The sequence below is a fragment of the Prunus dulcis genome, chromosome 8 (genome assembly GCF_902201215.1).
Source record: "Prunus dulcis chromosome 8, ALMONDv2, whole genome shotgun sequence".
Classification (NCBI taxonomy): domain Eukaryota; kingdom Viridiplantae; phylum Streptophyta; class Magnoliopsida; order Rosales; family Rosaceae; genus Prunus; species Prunus dulcis.
In genome coordinates, this window is record NC_047657.1 from 3,911,734 (window position 1) to 3,933,137 (window position 21,404).

Genomic DNA, 21,404 nt, shown 5'->3' on the forward strand with positions numbered 1-21,404 from the left:
ACCGGACTAAACGAAGCCGGAAAATGTGATATGGGCGAGGCCACTGCCAGCCTTGTCATCATTATATATACATTAACAGCAGCATTTAGAAAACTTGATATATATGGTTCCAAAAGAAAAATATCCCTTGCCTTTCATTTTGTTGGATCTATGTTGGACCATGGCATTCACATTTATATATAGTAGATACAGTCCCCTTCACATGTGAGAAACCAAAGTCCCTAGAATGTTCGTAAAACAAATTTTATTTTAAAAAAAATTCAAATTCCCTCTTGTTGCCTTTCTATTTTTCCCTTTCTATTAATTGGTGATATGGATTGGAAGTCTTGGCATGATTAATGTTGGAGGTTTTTCAAAATAAAAGCAGGCGACTGATCGGATACTTACAGAGGCTTCAATTTGCTCCCTGGAATAAAGCGACAGGGGTTTATCAGAGAGAGGATTTTTTGACTTTTGGGTCTTTTTGGATGTGTCAAAATAAATATAAATCACAGATCTAAAAAGCCAGCCCCTTCTAGTTCAATCCAAAGCTGACTATCATTTTCCAGTGAGCAAGCCTTTGAGAGAGAGAGAGAGAGAGAGAGAGAGAGAGAGTACCTATCAGCATTTGCTGCACAAGCAGTTAAGAACTCAGAGCAGTCAGGGCCTCCATAGCAAGAATTGCATTCACAAACAGGTTCCTTTCCGTCAAGAACTAGCCCATCCAAGTAGGCTCTTCCATGCCCTGAGCAAGAGATGGCTGCCACATGCTCAGCTTCTTCTGCTGCTCTTCTGCTCCAACTCAACTCCCATTCTCCACCGACATAGAGTTTCAAGACGAATAACAGATTAACAAATATAGAAAATGCAAAGCACACAAAGTAGGAGCTTTGTAACTTAGCCATATTTGTTCAGTTTCCTCTGTCAGGCTCTTGTATTATTCTTGCACATATAGAACCGTATACAAGAGGAAAAGGATAACAAACACAAATTTAAGGAGCTGGGAGACAATGCCTGCATGAACATTTAAACATAAAAAGGCCCACCATATCTGTCAAGGACAAGGACATTTACTTGCGATATACTAGTGAATAAGATCGACCACAACTCTAGAGCCACAAATTACTACGTACATACATCTTTTCACTATCTAATATCTGGCAGAATAATTTAGCATGCTCTAGGAATTTGGTTCATATACAATGGAGAGGTATGTCACCTTCTTACGTGTTTAAAATCGTTATTATAAGCTTTAAAAGAAGAGAACTTTATGTGAGATATAGGAGAAAAACTTGTGTGAGGTGTTCTTGTCATATGATGTTAAGTCACGAAACATTCCAATTAAAAGATAGCATGTGTCTCAATTTAATGATAAGTTTTCATTTTTTGAGCACATGTGCTTGCGTACTTAATTTAGTTGTTCTACCACTTAGAATACAATAACATAAATTATTCAGTTCCATATTGAAACAATGTGATGTTGGAAATCAACAATCAGTATTACACTAATTATTTAATTTAATAATTAAATCTAACAGTAAATAAAATTACGAAATTAAATAAGATAGTAAAATAAAAATTGATTGGTTTCAAATAGAGGCTTGCAGATTGCAATGTCTTTGAAACATAATTTCACCCTACGTAGTGCTGCTTGTAGTTCTGCTGGCGAACCCACAAGCCACTCAATTGGGCTACTTGCATAGCCCAATCCTAACTATTCTATTTCCAAGAGTAAGTCTTATAAAGACCTTCAAGGAACTCTAGTTTTCTAATGTGGGACTAATTTCAACTCAAACATGTTTGCAATCCCTCGCAAAAACCAACATGTGATATCTTTTTTCAATAATTGAAATTTCATTACTCGAAGAAGAAGCAATTTTCCTAAGGAAGAAAATGTCTATATGAGTCGGATATAAATCTTATATGTTTACCTCCAAAGGCGAATAATACATATCATAAAATTCTTAAATACCACATGGTATTAGAGGTAGTAGCACTCTTATATTTTGATTACATGTCTTACAAAACATACAATTTAACCTTACATATTTACATACATATAAAAAAATATTCCTAAATGACACTGTTTGACGAAAAGAACACGAATAAGAGAAGCTTCATGCCTCCCACAGAGCAAAATGGACAAGATTGTGAATTGAATTTCCATTTGCTTCCTTCTTTTTCGTATGTATTTTGCATTCTTTAATCAAAGGATAGTAGTTTGGACAAATATGTTTATTAAAGTATTCATGATGGAACTCAGAACCACAATTACTGTACTCCATACCAAGGATTCATGTACATATGCAAATCTATGGTGGCATTTTCTTATTTAATTTGATAGACTGTAAAGGTGATAATTCTTAATAGACCAAACCCCTTGGGTATGGTCTATTTACTCCCGTTTTTTCACAAAGATCGAGGAAAAAGAGAGAGAGAAGGAAGTTCGAATAGTGAAGAATCAACCCGCGAATATTTCCCATGTGGAAATTTGCTCAAACACCTTCTACAGGGTGAAGTATTCATGATGCATCTCAGAACCACAATCACTTAGACTACAAATACCAAATAACATATGAACCCCACAATTTATTCAATTTTATAGAATGTTAAAAAGAAAAAAACTGACGATGAGTGTACGTAAAGTTGATAATTATTCAATTTAATAATATGTACATATGTGGTGGAATTTTCTTATTCATTTGATAGACTGTGAAGGTGATAATTGTTAATAGACAAGACCCCTTCTTAGGGTGCTCATCAGAGGCTTCTTGAGCTGCAAGAAATTGTTTGCATGGTTTTGCTGCTGTCTTTCTTCTGAGACCAACTGGGTTAGTCGCTGAATCAATATATCAAAGTCATCTTGGCTCCTTATGAGGCTGAGACGTACATAGCGGTCTGGAGCTGAAAATTGGCTTCCGCTACGCCCAGTAATATTGGCTGCTTTGAGGACTTCATAGCAATCTGTATCCTCTTCCCTCTCACACTTCACCCACGCATATGCTGCCATGAGATTAAAATTGGTACAAATTAGCTAGGGCACGGAAGGTTCGCACTTCGAAAATATAATATAATAACATTTATTATGAGAAGAAATTTTGGGCTGCATTTTGGGGTTTTTATTTCCCACAACTAATGGATGGTACTCTCTCGACTAAGTCTATTAAGTTAAGTGTGACACCATTAACACTCCCATTTTGTCCATTGGCTTTACCCCTCTTATTTTAGTACTGTTGTAATGGAGAAACACTTACATGAAAACTGGACAGTACTATTTTGTTATAACTAGTCAATTATGGTATGACATACGTGATAATTTTTCTACGTGACAGACTGTGATTGACCGAAGATAACAAAACAGTGCTATCTCTGTTTTCATATAAATTTTTCTGATAGTAATGGGGTGAACAAAATGAGAACCAAAACATAAGAACAATTAAAGAATGTAAGGGGAAAAAATAAGAGTGTAAAAATTACTTCCCTACAAATGCAATGCATGTGTGATGAAAGTACTTTTTTTTTTCCTTCCTTTTTTTGCTTAGGCATGCGATGAAAGTTACACATGGAAGAAATTGCATAAATAGAAAATATAGCTTGTGGGACAGAAACAATGTGTGTGAATAGTGAATTGAATTATTGAACTAATGTACATAATATTCCACATGCATAATCATGCATGGGATGAAAATAACGTTTTGTTTTTCATTCTTTTTGCTTAAGCATGCGGTCAAAGTTCCACTTGGAAGAAATTGCGTTAGGAGAAAAGGTTGATGGTGACAAAGAAAATATATGTGAACAGTGGATTGAATTATTATACTACTTTTGTTTTTATATGAAAAAAAAAATCATTATTAAACTTATCTAACTCAAAGGGGTATAATCGACATTTTGTACTCAATTATTGACAAAGAAAATATTCGTGAATTAGTGGAGACATTACCTGGTGAGGGTCCTCTAATTTTCTGAAAATAAGTGCAGTATCGGGGTCCAAGTTTCTGCAGAGAAAATCGGTTTGACAAAGACAAGATTTTGCTCAAGCTTTCCCAGCGATTCCTCATGGTGTGGAATCCAAATTCAAAGATTTGCTTGCCTCTAGTTTCAAGCACCACATTGATAAGCTTCAAAGCTCTTAGCTGAGCATCTCGAGAAACACCCATGCTACTTGAACTCATATACTCCGTCATCTTTTGGTACACAGACTCGTTCTTTATCACTGCCCATCTGCACAAGGCCCCAACAATAGTAGTTAGTGAAGTGGGTGATGTGTACTGCTAGTTGATGACATTCTTTTTTTTTTTTTTCTGAAATTTTATTCTGTAGAATATAGAGCGAAAATATATCGAAGAAAGAATGTGAAGGTAAAAATATTCCACAATTAAAAAGTTAAGAGATAGCATATAGAAGGAGTTTGGCCACTCCTCGAATTGCCAATTGATTTTGGGGTGGAACCTCAATTTCTTACACAACATCAGAGCAAGTGATATAAAATTTAAATCGACTAAGCGTTTTAGTTTCTTGTATTAATAACTGGTTGATATATCGATTCGATCGCAAATTAACTACTCAGATTTGTTTACTTTGGTTAGTTGAAACAGGTTTCGGCGTTTTTCTTCACACCCATGATGAGGTAACATCATGTATTAATACAATGTTACATAATGTGTGACATCAACATGAAAGAAAACCGGCCGCCATAAAAAAAATATCCAATTGGAAAAGTCCAAAGAAGTGCAATAATGTGTGGTTGTTACGTACCCGAATCTAGAACCAGCATGACCAGTGAGTTTGGAAAGTGAAAATAGCATAAGATCATCATCAGCTGGATTCGGAATTGCTGTAAAATGTGGCCAGTAATAGACCCGATCATAAATTGCAGAGGATCATAAATTGCAGAGGCGTTGGGGCCGTGAAGAACTGCCTTATTCAGCTTTCCATCAGGATTGTTTGGTGAGGTTACAAACTCAATAACTTTGCCAGCTTCTGAAATATTAAGAAATGAGAATGTGTCTCCTTCAAACCTGTAGTCCAATGATCGAAAAAATTCCGTTTGCGTTTTGTAAAGCTGTAAATTTCGGACATCAAAATTAAATTTTGTTAGAAAAGTTAATCATGCATATGGGATTCTAAGCAATTAGCAGAACTATTTGTAGGCACTAACTGACAAGGAATTAAAAAGCCAAATTCAGAAGTAATAAGAAATCGAACCCTGTAATAAGGAATTGTAGCTACAACACTTGCAGGTGAGGAGGAGTTGGAAGAATTATGAGAAGACAATGCATGAACTGCAGCATTGAGAAGTTGGGTTGACCCAGCACCAAACACAATGTATCTTCCTTGAGTTACTGCATTTCCCACAGTGGCATGCAATTTACGGATGTGCCCCTCTAGCTCTGCTGAGATGTAAGAGCCATCAGGGTAGCTATATCCCATCCGATGCCACCCTGCTACTAAAACTGCACTTTGGGCTGCATGTTGCATCCAAAATGGCTGCAAGAAATACGGGTCTCCACTGCCAAAAAAAGCAACATGAATATATGTATCATAAAAATCTTTCGGGCATGAGAGCGACGGATAGGGGGAAACCTGTCAGCATTTGCTGCACATTCAGTTACAAACTCAGAGCAATCTGGGCCTTCATAGCAAGAATTACACTCACAAACTGGTTCCTTCCCATCAAGAACCAACCCATCCAAATAGGCTGTTCCATGGCCTGAGCAAGGAATGGCTGCCACACGCTCAGCTTCTTCTGCTGCTCTTTTACTCCAAGTGAGTCTCCACTCTCCATCCACACAGAATTGGAAAACCAATAACAGATTCACAGCTATAGAAAGTGCCAAGATCACAAAGTAGGAGGAGCTTTGTGCCTTACCCATATTAATTAGTTTCTTATTTCCTTTCCTAGCTCTCTTAATTTAACATGCATATAGAGCCTTATATATCAACAGAAAGAGGACAAATTTAATACGTTACCAGACAGCCTTGACAAATTCAAAATTGAGAATTTATATTGATCCATGGACGTCAAGGAATTTTTGAAGAAATTAATTAACTGTGAAAAAATTATAGCACAATATCAACCATAATTCTTGCACCATTATATGTATTTCCCAGCTACAAAATACGGTTTAACATTATCCATTGTTTAAATAGGTGAAGAATATTGAAGTCTCACATCGAAAACTTGACCAAATCAAATACACCATATATAATAAGGGTTCCACTATTAATGACACCGAGATCTTTTATGATAAAACCCCACACTTGCTAAATCAGAAAAACTTACTTGTAATTCCCAACAAGGGTCCGTCCTAACCTTTAACATAAATCCTTGACGACTTTACCTAAGAAGGACAGATATGTACCACTGTACCAAATAGAGTTTGATATCATCTTCGGTTTGTTTTCCATTTAATTTGTTGATGACTTTGAAAAGTCTTATCTATGTTGGTAAAAGTTCAAACCAAGAAAAATCATATGCCTATCTGTTTTTCGAGGAACCTACTTACTCTTCTTAAGTCAAAGTTAGAATTAACAAGAAAGTAATCGGGAATATTCATCGTATTAACTTGTGGAAATCAAACACGAAAATAAAAATATTAATATAATACATTGGATTATAGGGTAGAACAAAATATTATCACGTTGCTGCTGACAATTGTACTCAAACCTCTGAACATTCACTTACGTCTGAATCTGGTATTTCTAGGATTCAGATATTCAAATAAGGGGTCCTGCTCTTAAAATAATTTCAATGTCTATATCGAAGTGATTTGAAATAATCCATCGTTTAGACTTTAGAGTCCAAGAAGTACTCTTTTAAAAATAAATAAAAATCTTGTGTCCTGCCAAATTAACCATATAAACAAAATGAAACTTTTTGGTTATTTGAAAGCATGTTGATATTGCCAGACCTACTCCCTAAATATAAGTAATCTTAGACTCCATTTGAATGGAGGGATTCTAAATCTATTAATTTAGATGACATTATAAGGGAAAATTATTTATTTAGACTATAACAATTCGTGTATGCAAAGATTTGAACAATAAAGAAAGGAAAACTGTGCCATGTTTGTTTTTGTCTATTGGGTTTCTATGTTCCCAAGCTGGATCACGTTTATTAACTCCACTAGACATCTTAAACGTTCCTATATTTATTTTTTATGGAAAATTAGGTCATTATTTTTTACCAAAAAAATATAGTAGTTACGGTTATCTAAGAGAACCTAAATAATAAAGTTATTATACAAAAGAATTAAATAGGAAGTAATTAATTGTAGGAATTTCAGTAATTACGGAAATAAATTATATTTCAGTAAAACCTAATAATGAATAATAATTCAATTTGATAATAAAATAATAAATTATATTAACATATTAAAATTATCATATGGAATAATTATACAACATTACTTACTTCAAAGAATTAACATGCAAGTATTATTTGGTTCTCACATCACATACACGGGTCCACACAAAAAATATTTTTGTATAAATTACAATAATATAAATATAAGTTTGTGAACTTACCTTAAATATGGATCCCTTTGTGTAAGGTCCAAATAGAATCTGCATGGACCAACAATAAAAAATAATTAAACAAATGTAACAAAATGTGATGGAAGTATATAAAGTCTTTAATAATAAATTAAGAGACAATAAACACACATATAAGTGATCAAATAAAGAACAGAAAACTTAAAAACCACATGCCATTGACTAAGTAATTAATTGACACAATTTTAAATATAATACCATCAAATATTTGGAATAGATAATAATAAACATGCAAATTAAATAACAATAATGAATGAGAATAACTTACTATAATTCAGTTTTTTTTTTTTTTTTTTTTTTTTTTTTTTTTTTTTTTTTTTACTTGTGGGGAAATTGAGGTGATAGATGTTGAAAATGACATGAGCATTATGTTTTGTTTTGGAATAAAGATGTTAAGAAATAGGGGACAGCATGGGACCGTTAGATTTTATTATTTGTATATATAGAAATAGGATTACAACTAATTAGTTAGGTGAGTGGTTGAATGGTAGGGTAAGTGATGAAAGTTGAAACGTGATGAGTAGTTCGAAAGTTGAAACTTGAAAAGGAAATGTCAAAGACTCACATTCTCATGTGAAAAATATGATTCCTCCAAAAAAAAAGTTCAAAACAAAACAATATATATATATATATATACATATTTTAGCATATTATCACAAAAACATAAGCAACATGGTAGTTAAGGCATTGGATGAGTGAAATGGTAGAGGGGAATACCCTTTGTGTGTGTGCTTTGTGTTTTTCTTTTTCTTTTTTTCATTACATCGATATTTTCTATATTATTGTGATATTTTGACAAAATATTGCTGAAGTGTGAGTGAAGTTATTGACATCAATATTTTCCCATATTATCGATATTTATATGATATGTATATAGATAAGTTCTGAAATATCCGTGACCCAAAAAAAGATAATATTCTCTATATTATCTATATTTCAGATTATGGCGCACAATACTACTTCCACACTACCCAAAGAATTAATTGATAAATTAGAAAATTTAACCTTAGGAATAATTTTCATAAAAGAAAAAGTAGAATAAATCCATTTGATAATAGTAAATGGAGCTTTTTAGGAGAAAAGGAAAAGAAATAATTAGAAAAGATATATATATATATATATATATATATATATATCCTAGTGACCAAGAAACATAAGAATTTTTTAGAAAATGTTTCAAAAAATCCCAGAAAAATAAGTATAATTTATACCAATTAAGACGATTTGAAAATAAACATAGCATTGTAAGTAGCATTAGTCAATGAAGTAAGCTGTATAGATAAAGAAGTAACTCTTAATTTACTTAGTAACACAGCAATAGAGCATCTTAAAAAGTTACACTATAAACAAATACATATATAGGAACAATTATAATAGGAATAGCTAGACTCACAAGAGCATAAGTAGGAACTAAAGCATTAGTATACATATATGCTGATAGATGGGATAACCATCGGCAAGTAGCTAAAGCTAAGGCAGAAGTAGATCTTAGCACAAATCTAGCAACATAGGATGTATTCCTAATTATGTCATGAATATTAGAGAATTTAGTAAACGTATTAAAATTAGCATAAGAACGAAAAATTACAATATGAAAGGTGAATACAAAAATGTAAGTATTAGTCTTATGTATGTAGGAAAAGTTTTAGACAACTATAATTATAAATTTATGTAAAATTTTAAAATCTAGTACAAACTTTTGGTAGTAAACATGTTAATATGATAGAGGCAAAACTAATAGATAATAGTTTTTTAGAAGGAATATAATGGATTTTACCCAATTTACAAGTAGCAAAAAATAGACAACCTAATAAAGCACAAATTTTTGAAAATCGTATAGGTGAAGCAATAGTAAGATTTACTAATTATAAACAAAAAAAAGGATATAGAAGACTTAGAAAGTGAAGTAGAAAAAATACATGTCATTTGATAACTTAGAAATAAATATGATTGAGCATAATTTTGATAATATAGTTGATAAACTCATAGATGACATAGATAATTTAAACGAAGAACAATATATAGAAAAATATAAGACTTATGATTTAAGATTACATAGATTGTCAATTAAAGAAATGAAGGACTTAATTTTAAATATAGGATTAGAACACATTTCAGGAGAAAACAAATATCAAAATATGTTAATTGAAGTAGAATGCATGCCAATAGAAGACCAATATAGTTCAACTGAACTATTTATAGTCAATGCAAGTAGAAAAAACCATCAAAATCTTAGGCAAACTAATGAACCATATAGAGAAAATAATAAAGAAACCAGTAGGAATGTTTTTCAATAAGAAACAATTGGACTAAGAAAAAATTAGAATCCCTTATAAAGGAATTGAACAAATTAGTTTAGCAGGAGATATATTAAACTTCGATCATGTAGACCCACAAGGAGGATTTTTATATACACCTCCAGATTTTACCTTGGTCAAGAATTTTTAGCATATAATTATGATTATGAAATAGAAAAAAAACAACTTTCTTTTTTTGCAGGAAAAATATGAAAAGCAAAAGAAAGAGTATGATACAATAGTAAGAAATTGTAGAATTATTAATTTAAGATGTCAAAATGTCAAAATTTAAGCATGATTTTACAAGAAAAAGAGGTTAATGAGCCCAACTTATTTGAGCATAATAGATAATTTTCCCTTGAGCAAAAAACTAAAAATCCATATTTTCTTCAAACCCTAACTAGAGAAAGGTATAGATTTTTACGAGGAGATATTAAGAGTCATATGATTATATTAAAATATGAGCAAAATACATTTCTTCAGTTATACATTCAAGCTTTCCCTTTTTAATTTTAAAAAAATAATCCACATCCTGGTATAAAAATTATTACTAAAAGCTGTTCTCATTATACTAGTTATTTAGCTAGTATTAACATGGTGGAATATAGAGAACTGCATTTAGAGCATAACGAAAAAAAATATCACAATTACTCCAACATTTTTTACCAAAGTATGGCTATTTAGGTCAACTTTATATTGAAAATAGTCCTCATTTAGATTCATTTTCCTTAAAATTAAAAAAAGTTATAAGTTTTTGTATCCCTCTTTGGAAGAACATAACATTAGATTTCACCAATATACCCCCAGAGTAGTTTACGGATAGTATTTACCCAGACAGAGTACAACATAGTATTATTGTTTCTCATAATGAACTGCTTAGTCCAATAGAATTAAATACGTAGATCTCTACAACGCAAGACATTCAAAAATACAAAGGAGCAACTTTAGTTGAGCAACAATTGTTCAATGATGATCGTCTGAACCTCCTTCACCAATCTAACTTTATCAAGATTTATTCATAGACTATATCCAGGAGACCAGAAGACACATATGAATTCAGGATAAGCAAAACAAGAGCAAAAGTTTTTTTATGAAATCTATAACCATATAGCATAATAAATTGAAGCAGAAGACAACGACAACTCATACTGGAATAGCTTAGGAGAAGAAGAGCTACACAACACAGACAACATAATCGAAGCATAATGAAGTAAGAACTCCATGTGAAGGCCTCATGATAGAATAAGCATCATCAAATTCATTTCACATGAAGAGATCATCCCAGCAACATAAAAGTGGATGCAACACTAGTCGAAAGTTTATTAAAGCAAGAAAATTCAATTTTTTTTTGGCTCCGTACGGCTAGCAAGAAGCAAGGCTTTTTGGCAATATCTGAAAAATAAAGAAAAGAGGCAATCTAAAAATGAATAAGTGCATTATTGTCCAAACACTAGAAGTTTGTCCTTCATAAATACTTCCCTCATTTTGGGCTGAATCAAAAGTCTCCCATTAAAAAGCTAATTGATACAAGAAAATCAGATATACATACACTCCATTTGAACAAAAATCACATTTGCATCCTCCGGAAGTGCAAAAGATATGTAAATGTGGCTTTACATCTCCAATTTACACCCTAGGCATTGGAGATTCTCTAATGAAGCTAGAATTATTCAACGGAAAAAGTGAGAATGGAAACCCAATGAAATTAGAGTTTGAGATTGGTCAGACACAATGCTCCTTTGGAGTGTAACCATTAGTATGATCAACAAACTATTCCATCGTTAGGCAAAATTGGCATGGCATCAATGACCAGTAAATCTATAATTAATTCTAACCATCAACTGTAATAGATCTGTTTCTTAAGCAAAGCAAGATGAGCATTAAACTACAATGTAGTTTTGATAATTAATTATCAGTCGTGTTACAAAGCATCAGCTCATCAACTCAGGCTCTATAGGAAAAACAATGTGAATCCAGCCCTTAGTTTCTTTAAATTAAACTAATTAGTTCAACATTTATGCATATAACTTCATACATATAGTAGTAACCTGAAGATCAAAATCTTATTAAATTAAGGATTGCAGACGAATACGATGACTCAGTACTGAATCTGCTTCAGTCAGTTCCGCTTGGAAGAGTTCAACTCCAGATCCCTACGCCTTTCCTCAAGTATTTGCTTTGTCCTTTCAAGAACACCAAAGAAAATGGAACCTCCAATACCTATCCACAAGACTCGTGGCCCAATACCCTGCAGCAAATGGCAGAAGAGAAGCTCACCGTGGTGCAAACTATGCATAGGATAAAATCTTCTTTACGCATAGTCTACGTTATATTTTGCAAGAACAGATACCATATGCGTAACTGTTTTGGCTGATACCGTTCTGAGTCTGAGTTTTAGCATATCAAGGTGAATGTCGAATGAATTGATGTGTTCAGCCAGAACTTGACTTTGTTAAGCTCAAGTTTTTCCCTACTATATAAAAGCTAATTCTGGCTATCCAAATTTTCACATGAGTAAAATATGTTTGCTTCCTCAAGTCAATATAAAAAAATATCCATAGCATGAACACAGTGCACTAAAAATGGCATCAAACAATTGATTTCAGATTCTAACAATGCAGTTCCACAATCAGAGCTGTCTAATATAAACGTAAAGCTTCCCGCATCCAGGATGTGCTGCTGTTTAAATGGGAACCTAAATTTTTACACATTTCCCCAACAGATTGTTAACGTTAGGGAGTACAACTCGTTTAAGGCTTAGGGTTTATGTTTGAACTCTTGAGCTTTGTCCGTGGCCGTTTGAATGGAAGTCCATCCGTTCCGCAGGTGAAGAGTATTGTGTGAGCGTATGTGTGTGTGCAAACAATGGCCTTCACATGAGAACACATCATGCATAAATTCATTATGTCTTGACTTTTATGGCTTTGCTTAAGAAACTAGGGTATTCTAGGGTTATGTCTTGACTTTCTTAAGCTGAAATTTTTTACAAACTTGTGAACATACTGGTTTTAGGCATTGGATCAGTTTTAAATAGATCAAACGACACTTAAGTTAAAACGGGTTGAGCCACTTTAAAAAACCTGAAACTGAAACAGGTCAACAAACACCCACTACATCAAACTGCACCTACCCATCAGCTTGTAGAAACCCACTAGGCAAATGAAGGCATGTCTGTGTGTGTGTCTGTGTGTGCATATGTTTAATCCTATATACAGAGTACCTTGATTCCTTTTTATTTTTATCAAAAGGGATCACATGTGGGACCAACCAACAATTCCGTTCAATAATTCGAACTGTCTATTTGTTAAGTCTTCAAACAAGATTCATATAAAAAATCAATAGTCTGAAACATTTAGTCTTCTAACCATGACCTCATAAACCAACAAAATGTTTCCAATAAATACTGAAATCATAATGGGACCAGGAAAGGGAGAGTAAATTCAAATATAACCCTAGAATTCAAGACATGAATAAATCTATGAGGATCCTGAACTGAAAAGAGAGACATTGGTCAAAAGTCTTGAATACTACAATTTCTTAGCATACATTTTAGCAGCCAAGTTAAAGTAGTGGAGAAAAATAAGAAAGAAGAGAAGTGAAGCAGTATTCCAGTTTGACAGGGCAATTATTAAGTAGAACGGTAACAAGGAATGGTCAAACCTTCCAAAGAGCAGGACTTCCCTCGTCTCTCATTATGGTCCTAACGCAATCATAAATTCCTCGGTACTGGTTTTCTGATCCCTGCAAAAGTTTCGAAGGAAAGAGGATGGTGAAAATAAATTTTTTTAACAGGATTCCTTCAAAAGATGAAAAGAAAATGACATTCTATCACAACCTGAACCATTAATCTCGTCTTAATCACGTCAAGAGGAGTAGTTATAGCTCCAGTTACTGCACCTGCAATTTAGGGAGGGTAGACCGAAGAGCTTTTCATTAAAAGGTGCGTTATGTATGCATGATTAACCTAGCACATCATGCAAATTATTCAATACTAGTAAGCATGAGAATTCTTGGGCTATGAAGCACACATGAACAGGTTCATTTCTTGAGAGAACTTATGGTAGTGGCCTGTATGGTATTCAGTCAGATCAACTGGGGTTCATATGCCAAATTTTTGATCTGGAAAGTAACAACCATGAAAAATTTGAAGCTAGTTCTCAGTCAGTTTGAGAATTGAACTGCAGACTATAGTTGCAACAAAGTTTTTGCAATATTGTACTCTGTTTTTAGTACTGTTAAATGCTGAATGAAATGGTATGGTGCACTCATTACAGAGTAGAAGTCGGCATGCAAAATATTAACTTAACTAAGAAGATAATATTTCTTTCTTCTTTTTTTCAAAAGTTTCGTTATCTGACTGCATTTATTAAAAGACGTCAGAAGTTTGGAGGAGGAACCTATCATTAAAATGACATTCAGGGTAGGCATTTTTGTCAGGATAGTCTTCATATAAGTTGAAGGCCGAGTCTATATGTAGCCATATTGATTTTGTAGCCAGTCTAGCATTGAAAAATGACTTCCTAGATGAGAATATGCATAAATTTTGAGTCAGGACTACTTCATAGAAATGTGCATACATCAATGTACGCATAATTCATTATTCATCCATACATACACAAGTAGAAATCCCTCAGAATTACAGGGAGAAGAATACAGACAGCAGAGTGAAAACCAAAGAACTCAATCTAAACTCAAAAGATGCATGACATGTTAAGTTACCAGCAAAAGCACCAATCATAGCAACCTCAGGATCATTCAGATCTCTTCGTGCCTACAAGGAAGCCATAATTTAATCATTTTTGCAATGCACACGCACGGACACTCACTCATGAACACACAGATTCATGTACATTGAATTGCAGAAGAACAAAGTAAAAATGCAATTGAAACTACGGGGACCAAAATGTAATTGAGTCCAAACTACGAGGACAAAAGATGCAATTGGACTTGAATCATTTTTTCACACACACACTCACATGCACACATGTATACATGTATGTATCGATGTTTTGCAACGCAGATAAAGACAATATTTGAAGGGGGAAATGAAGCTGTAGAAAGTTTCGTAGGCAGCATTCCAATGGTTCCTAGTGGTGAGTTAACATACTTGAACTCTGCTATTTTATATGGAAAATTTGGCTTTACTTGTAAATAATAGCATATTTGTATTGGGTTCATGAATTCCTTGAATATCACCATCAACAATGATATAAATACTCCTCTCGTACCGCTAGTTTAAATCCTATTCGAAGCTGCTCGTAGATGCAAAACTGAAAAGCATCAAATGGTAAATCTCGCAATAGAAACGATCCATACCCCTACAATTTCAAAGGAGGTCAAAGCATAAGCACCAAAATCATTTCACAAGCTAATCGAACAAGACATCTAGATAGCTCATGAAGGAATAACGAGCAAATATGCTGATTGTAAAGATTGTAAACCCAACATACGACCTTTGTTTCGAAATAAGTGATCTGTTCTTTCTTTGAGGAGATATTTGTTAGGTTAAACTAACGAAGTGAAACTTCAGACTGAAAACTTGGCTCAGAGAAATTTAGAATGGAGAAAAGTTAGTGTGATGTACCGCGTAAAGACCTTTGAACCCCTCCTTAGCAAGAATAAGACGGACAGCATCTGGGGCTGAAGAAAATTGTGCAGTTTGCATGCGTTGCTTGACAACCTGGGAAGAGTTAAAATGGTAACATGTGCAAGGATACAATAACAAATCATTGGAAATAAATAAAAGTAAAGAACTTAACTACCTCTGTTGGAACTCGTACAACAGAAGAAGCAGCACCTGCAATAGCACCTGCAGTCTGATTGAAGTCTTAATAACTATAAAAATAACAAGGCCTCATCCAGTACATTGAAGATTAAACTTCTCCCAATCATTATTATTAAAATGAGAGTGATGTTAAGTGAGGGGAAACAAATTTACAACGAAACAATCAAGCAGTTCTGAGAACATCCAGTAACACCTTTTGGCTAATTCATAAAGGTGGTGATCAGGTCTCTTTACATAGGCTGCTAAATCTTTTTAACCTCAGGAAAGTAATCTATGCCACAATGACAGAATTCAATTAACTTTTGTTTGTGATATAAACAAGTCTCATTTTGTAGCTTCTTAATTTATCCTCCTGAGACAGCCTTAAGTCCTACACCTTATGTGAAGGTATTCAAATTATGCCACAATGACAGAGGATGCAATTGAGGAATTGGATCAAAAAAGATTAATAAAAGGAAAAAAAAAAAAAAGTAGCAGCAGGACGAGGATGAATGTGTTTGCATATCTATGCAGCTTGTGACTGCCACATTACTGAAGAAGTATTTCCCAAGCATTAAAGGATTGTCAGTCAACATACATGTAAAATTAGGTAACATACCAAATGAGCTAAAGCACTAAGGTTTTCTGGCAATGCCTTCAGCAGTTTCTGCTTCGTAGGTTCATATACACCAACAAATATGGCAGAAGCCCTGTAAAGATCAGCAAGACACCCAATTAAAAAATATAAATATAGCAATTCAACAAAACTGGAATGAAAATAACTCTGAAACCTATGACAGAATTGTACCAAGATAAAATCTGTATTTTGTTCCAGTGGAACAACATAAAATCTGTATTTTCCTATGATGGAGTGCTTGTTTCTGCTGAAAATTTCTTGCATTTGGATTTAACTACGAGAATGATTACTATGGATCATGAAAAGAAATGCCCAAAATCCTTGGGATTGAGAAAATTTTGACAGAAGCCAGTTGCCAACAGCAATATATAGTACAGAGAAGTCCAACTTGCACACTAGACAAAAACTCCCATTGACCTACTTGTAGGGAGAACACAGTTCATGAAGGAAAATTACTTAAAGAGGAAAAAAGAGAAAACAAGAATGCATCCTGCAAAGCAGACAATATCACAACAGTACACCAATGTTAAGAAATAACGGTTTTTTTAAACTTTTTTCAATTGGTTCTAAAGTCAGATAACTCATGTATTAAACGAAAATGTGCAGCTGGTTTCCAAATTCAAATGAATCCTCATATTAGGAACTTGGATACAATATACTAATGTATGTAAAGCTTTCTTACATTATCTTGTTTAAAGTTTCAGATAGCTAGGGCCAAAAGTCAGGTTTGGCCTTCGTGATCACAAAGGCATAGAACAGGATAGCCACTAAAATATAAAATCTACATGTGTATAAGGAAGTTGACGAAATGACTTTGAAACCAAGTGTAGTTCCTGCCAATGGCTTTGTTTTTAAAAAAGTTTACTTACGGTAAGACACCAGCAAGGTTTCCAGCCAATCCCGAATAAAGACCCTTTAACACAATTTTCCCTCCAGCATGGGCAACCTAAAAGTGGACAAATGGAAAGAAAATGACAACAGTTTAGAGAATAGTCAAGTGTTAAGCAATAATGAAACCCAAGTATTTTTATAACCACAAATGTACAGGTGGCTACATTAATGAAAAAGCCACACTAGTTCACTTTTGATAATGAACTACGTAATTACAGAAAATTTCTCTTCATTCTACAAATGGAAATTTGTGGAAACCATATGGAATAGTATAGATGTTGTGCAAGGTGTATCATATCACCTGAAAATATGCTGAACAATATATTAAGAGCACATAAGAAGTGATACTCATGAAGATCATTGAACTTGGGTCAAGAAGAATTTGTAGCCACAGATCACTCCCGTGTAAGATAATTTAGTATAAAAAAAATCAGCATAGTAGCATCTAGTATTGACTGCCTATTAATATAAAAATGAAGGAGATGATTCTTCTACTTGAAATGACAAGCAACCTACCCATATCATATGAATGAATATTCCCTTTTCCAAGAGAGGCATTTCTAACGTAATACATTAAGAAAGATGTTCAGTATACTTCACATGCCTGTAATCGAGTTTTTATTGTGTCAATTGGGTATAAAGCTGCTTCTACAAAAACACCAGCAGCTCCACCAGCTATGACTCCATCTGCAAAACACAAAACAAATCCAAAGATACTAACTTTTCTCCTTCTGATTATATCATATAAACAGACGTTCACAAAGTATGTTACAGAAATAGAAGAAATTGTCATTTTTTCCAGTACATCATTATGAACGGTACATAAACAAATCCTGGGAGAAGAAATCTAAGATGACCACATTTAAGCTCGGCTTTTCCATTTTCACCTGATTCTCATAGTTTCAAGTGGTTGGTCATGGCAGAATACGCATACAAGGTTCAACATTGCTTTGGCTAGAGAAAACTGGAGTTAACTATTCCACTCTTTTATGCAAACAATGGATCAATATAACGCCTCTCAAAATCATTCCATTGGTTTACAAAGAGAACCACATTCTATACAGAATCAATAACATATCACCAAAAGTTCTAAAAATTACTATATTCATCTAACTTAGCACAAGTTGAATCAATAAGTTCTAACACATACCATAAAAATCGCATAAAAAATCGAATGGTGTATCTGCTCCACTACTGACTGTTGCCAAACAGTCATTTGGGTCCTTGTGAGAGCTACTCATCTTCAAGGTTAGCACATCTGTGAAATGAAAAACATAAGTAAGAGCAAGAGCAGACAAATTAAAATTTGACAAAAAGGTAAAACTTTAATAAATCAATACTAATATGATATACATAATACATTGCATTATCAAAAGGATGGAAAGTATAACGCCACCAGAAGAAGCCCTAGAAATCAAAACCAAAAGTTATTCACCCTCACAAGTGGAGCATTGATCAGGTAATGAGTGAGAGAAAAGTTATTCACCTAAACCAGATTTTTTTTCAACTGCAAAGAAATTTAAATTGGTATTAAACAGAACCAAGTGAAGGCCCGTTTCGCTGCTGAAAAAATTGAGCTTGGGAAAAGAAAGGAATGAAAAACAGAGTTCTCAGGATCCGTTTGGTCACTGAGAAACAGAGGATATGGAAAGAAAATGAGGACAAGAAAGAACAATTAAACAAGAAAAGAATTACCCGGTGAATGTGCCTGAGAAGTTTTAGCTTGCATTCCCGCTGCACGAAAATTTTTCACAAGGGTTCAAATCCAATAATGCCCCGGGCTTCCAGTTTCAGCTGCCTCCCTGTGGAGAAAAATAACAGGAGAGATGCACCAACTTTTGGACTGCAACGTCACACTACTTTCATGGACTGCCAAATCAAAACTTATGTGTTGTTTTATTTGTTTTGAGGCGAAATTCTACAGGGAGGTGACTCCTCATGTAGCCTTCTCATTGGCCAACCGTTATGAGAGTGTTTGGGCTTTTAGCCCAGTTTTTTGGGAACTTTTTGGGCCAGTCTTGGCCATTTTTTAGCCTAAAATTTTGAAGGCCAGTTTCTAGGCAATTTTGAAGGCCAGTTTTCAGGCAGGTTCTGACCAGTTTTTAGGCCACCTTTAAGCATTGAATTTCTGATCCATTTTAACACATATTCTAAGCAGGGTCGTTCTGTAGTGAGGGTGTCATATATGGATTAGAGTAACGCTATGGGCACCAACTTGTTTACCAACTTTTGGATACCAACACATGTGGCACATGATGACATTATGTCATGTGCCCCATGTGTTGGTATTCAAAAGTTGGTAAACAAGTTGGTGCCCGTAGCGTTATTGTATGGATTATAGGTGTGGACTTTATATTAGTCATATGATTCATCTGAATAGTAACTTTACTTAAGTTTAATGAAATGATCATGTAGCTAATATGAAGGTCAGACCATCTCTAGTCATAAGGCTACATGTAGTTCAGGGCTTAAAATGTAGTCCTCCAAAATATTAATTTTTTTAAAGAATAGTACATGGCTAAATTTTTCATCTCCAGCCATGCATGGCTATATTTTAGGGTCATCTATATTTATTATTTTGAGAAAAACTGTTGTACAACACTCATATATTCCACAACTATGTATTGTTTAATTAAATTAAATTATGATTTAAAGACAATATTTTTTAATTTATATATTATTTTTAAAACAAAATGAATTTAAAACATTTGAAAAGGTTTTAAATAAATAATAACTTTTCAATCAATAGTTCTAACCTCTAAGGATCATAAACCAATTATATATATAAAGGTTATTAAAATTAAAAATAAAAACCTAACTGCTAGCTGACGTCATCGATGATGTCAACGCGCCTTTAATATTGGTTGTTGAATCTGCAGTTGCACGAAATGTTTCGTGTTCTTGCCTACGCGTGATACTTTCTCCTCTTGGAAAGCACATGGGCTGGCCCCACAAAAAAATTTGGCCTAGGCCAAAGCTAAGCTACATTTGGCCCAATTGGAGGGCTAAAGGGCCAAATGTGGCCCTCTAAATTTGACCATTTTTTTTTTTTAGCCCATGGCTGGAGGTAAGTTTTGCATTATTTTAGGGCTATATTTGGCTTATGGCCCATGACTGGAGATGGCCTCACATGATTCATCTTAATAGTAACTTTACTTAAGTTTAATGAAATAATCATGTGGCTAATATCAAGGTCCACATGAGAGGTCTATATATAACATCCTCACCATAGAATTTCGCATTATGAGCAAAGCATCATCACATATCAAACCATCATCACATATCCAATCCATCATAGACTAGTCACTAGTGCAATGAAAAGTTAATTAAACTTACAACCTAAATGAACAAAAATTGAAGACCAAATTTAATTATCCTTACAACTCAAATGAAAACAAAATACAATCTAAAGTTAATTCAATTAAAACCCAAAATAAGTTAGCCTTGCAAACCAACCCACCACATTTTTGTTTAGTGAACGGTGAAGGCAGTGGAGGAGTTGGATGGTGTTGTAGAAATAGTTGAAGTTCCATAGCATCTAAAAAAAATTGAAGTAAATGAACTAATTAATATAATTTTAAAACAAATAAAGTACTTAAAATCAGGGCCTGTTCATTAATTTTGGAGGCCTCGTGCAAAGAGAGATGTTGAGGCTGACAGGACCCGACGACGAACCCTGTTTTCTGTCCAACATCTACCCGACGCCGGACAACTTTACTAAAAAGCCTTGTAGCCCTAAATTAAATGGATAAACAAATCGAATTCTACAAAATTTCGGTCGAGTTTCCCTTATAATTGGAACAATTCCCAAATTACAGCACCTGCAAATAAGTACGAAACTAATCCCAACTTCCAGCATGCACAAGGTAAAGGCACACACAAAAGTTAAGATTAATGAAATGGGCCTCATGCCCTCTACCCAAACTCAACAAGCATACACAGTGACTAAAGATTTAAGTTTACAAACCGGAAAGGAATAAAGCTAGAGAGTGAAAGAAGAACATTCCTATGGAGTGGACAATGATGATGCCTCCACATGGTGATCTTGACCTCAGAATCTAGGACCTCGGGGGAGCAAAACAGAAAATGTGAGTGGACGAAAAATAAAGTGTTTAACATAAGTTATAATTAACGTAAATAACCCCCTATGTTTTATAAAGTATTGTCAAAACAATAAGCAACAAAGTTCTTTTGTATATATACATATTTACCAACTGATACTTGTAAATAATTCACTTCAGTAAGCTCATGCAATAACATACGATAAGGAAAAACCATATAA

The 21,404-nt window shown here is 33.9% G+C and overlaps 1 protein-coding gene and 1 pseudogene across 4 annotated transcripts; both read right to left on the reverse strand.

Moving 5' to 3' along the window:
* Positions 1-2,548: 2,548 nt before the first annotated feature.
* Positions 2,549-6,194, reverse strand: LOC117612170 (annotated as a pseudogene). Its single transcript, XR_004583312.1, has 5 exons — positions 5,563-6,194; positions 5,185-5,488; positions 4,735-5,041; positions 3,920-4,200; positions 2,549-2,982 (listed from the first exon to the last, which is right to left on the reverse strand). The product of XR_004583312.1 is annotated as a tryptophan aminotransferase-related protein 4-like (transcript).
* Positions 6,195-11,704: 5,510 nt separating this feature from the next.
* LOC117636298 (probable S-adenosylmethionine carrier 2, chloroplastic) lies at positions 11,705-19,041 on the reverse strand. Of its 3 annotated transcripts, none has more exons than XM_034370732.1 (12): positions 18,818-19,039; positions 18,273-18,380; positions 17,727-17,809; positions 17,101-17,177; positions 16,214-16,304; positions 15,593-15,646; positions 15,415-15,510; positions 15,059-15,148; positions 14,550-14,601; positions 13,666-13,727; positions 13,491-13,571; positions 11,705-12,078 (listed from the first exon to the last, which is right to left on the reverse strand). In XM_034370732.1, exons 1-12 carry the CDS (start codon positions 18,849-18,851, stop codon positions 11,950-11,952), a joined length of 957 nt encoding a protein of 318 aa, XP_034226623.1. In that variant the 5' UTR covers positions 18,852-19,039; the 3' UTR covers positions 11,705-11,949. The 3 variants fall into 3 exon arrangements, with proteins under 3 accessions (XP_034226623.1, XP_034226624.1, XP_034226626.1); XM_034370733.1 differs by lacking the exon at positions 18,818-19,039 and adding an exon at positions 18,609-18,757; XM_034370735.1 differs by lacking the exon at positions 15,059-15,148 and having other exon boundaries at positions 18,818-19,041.
* Between the last annotated feature and the right edge of the window lie 2,363 nt (positions 19,042-21,404).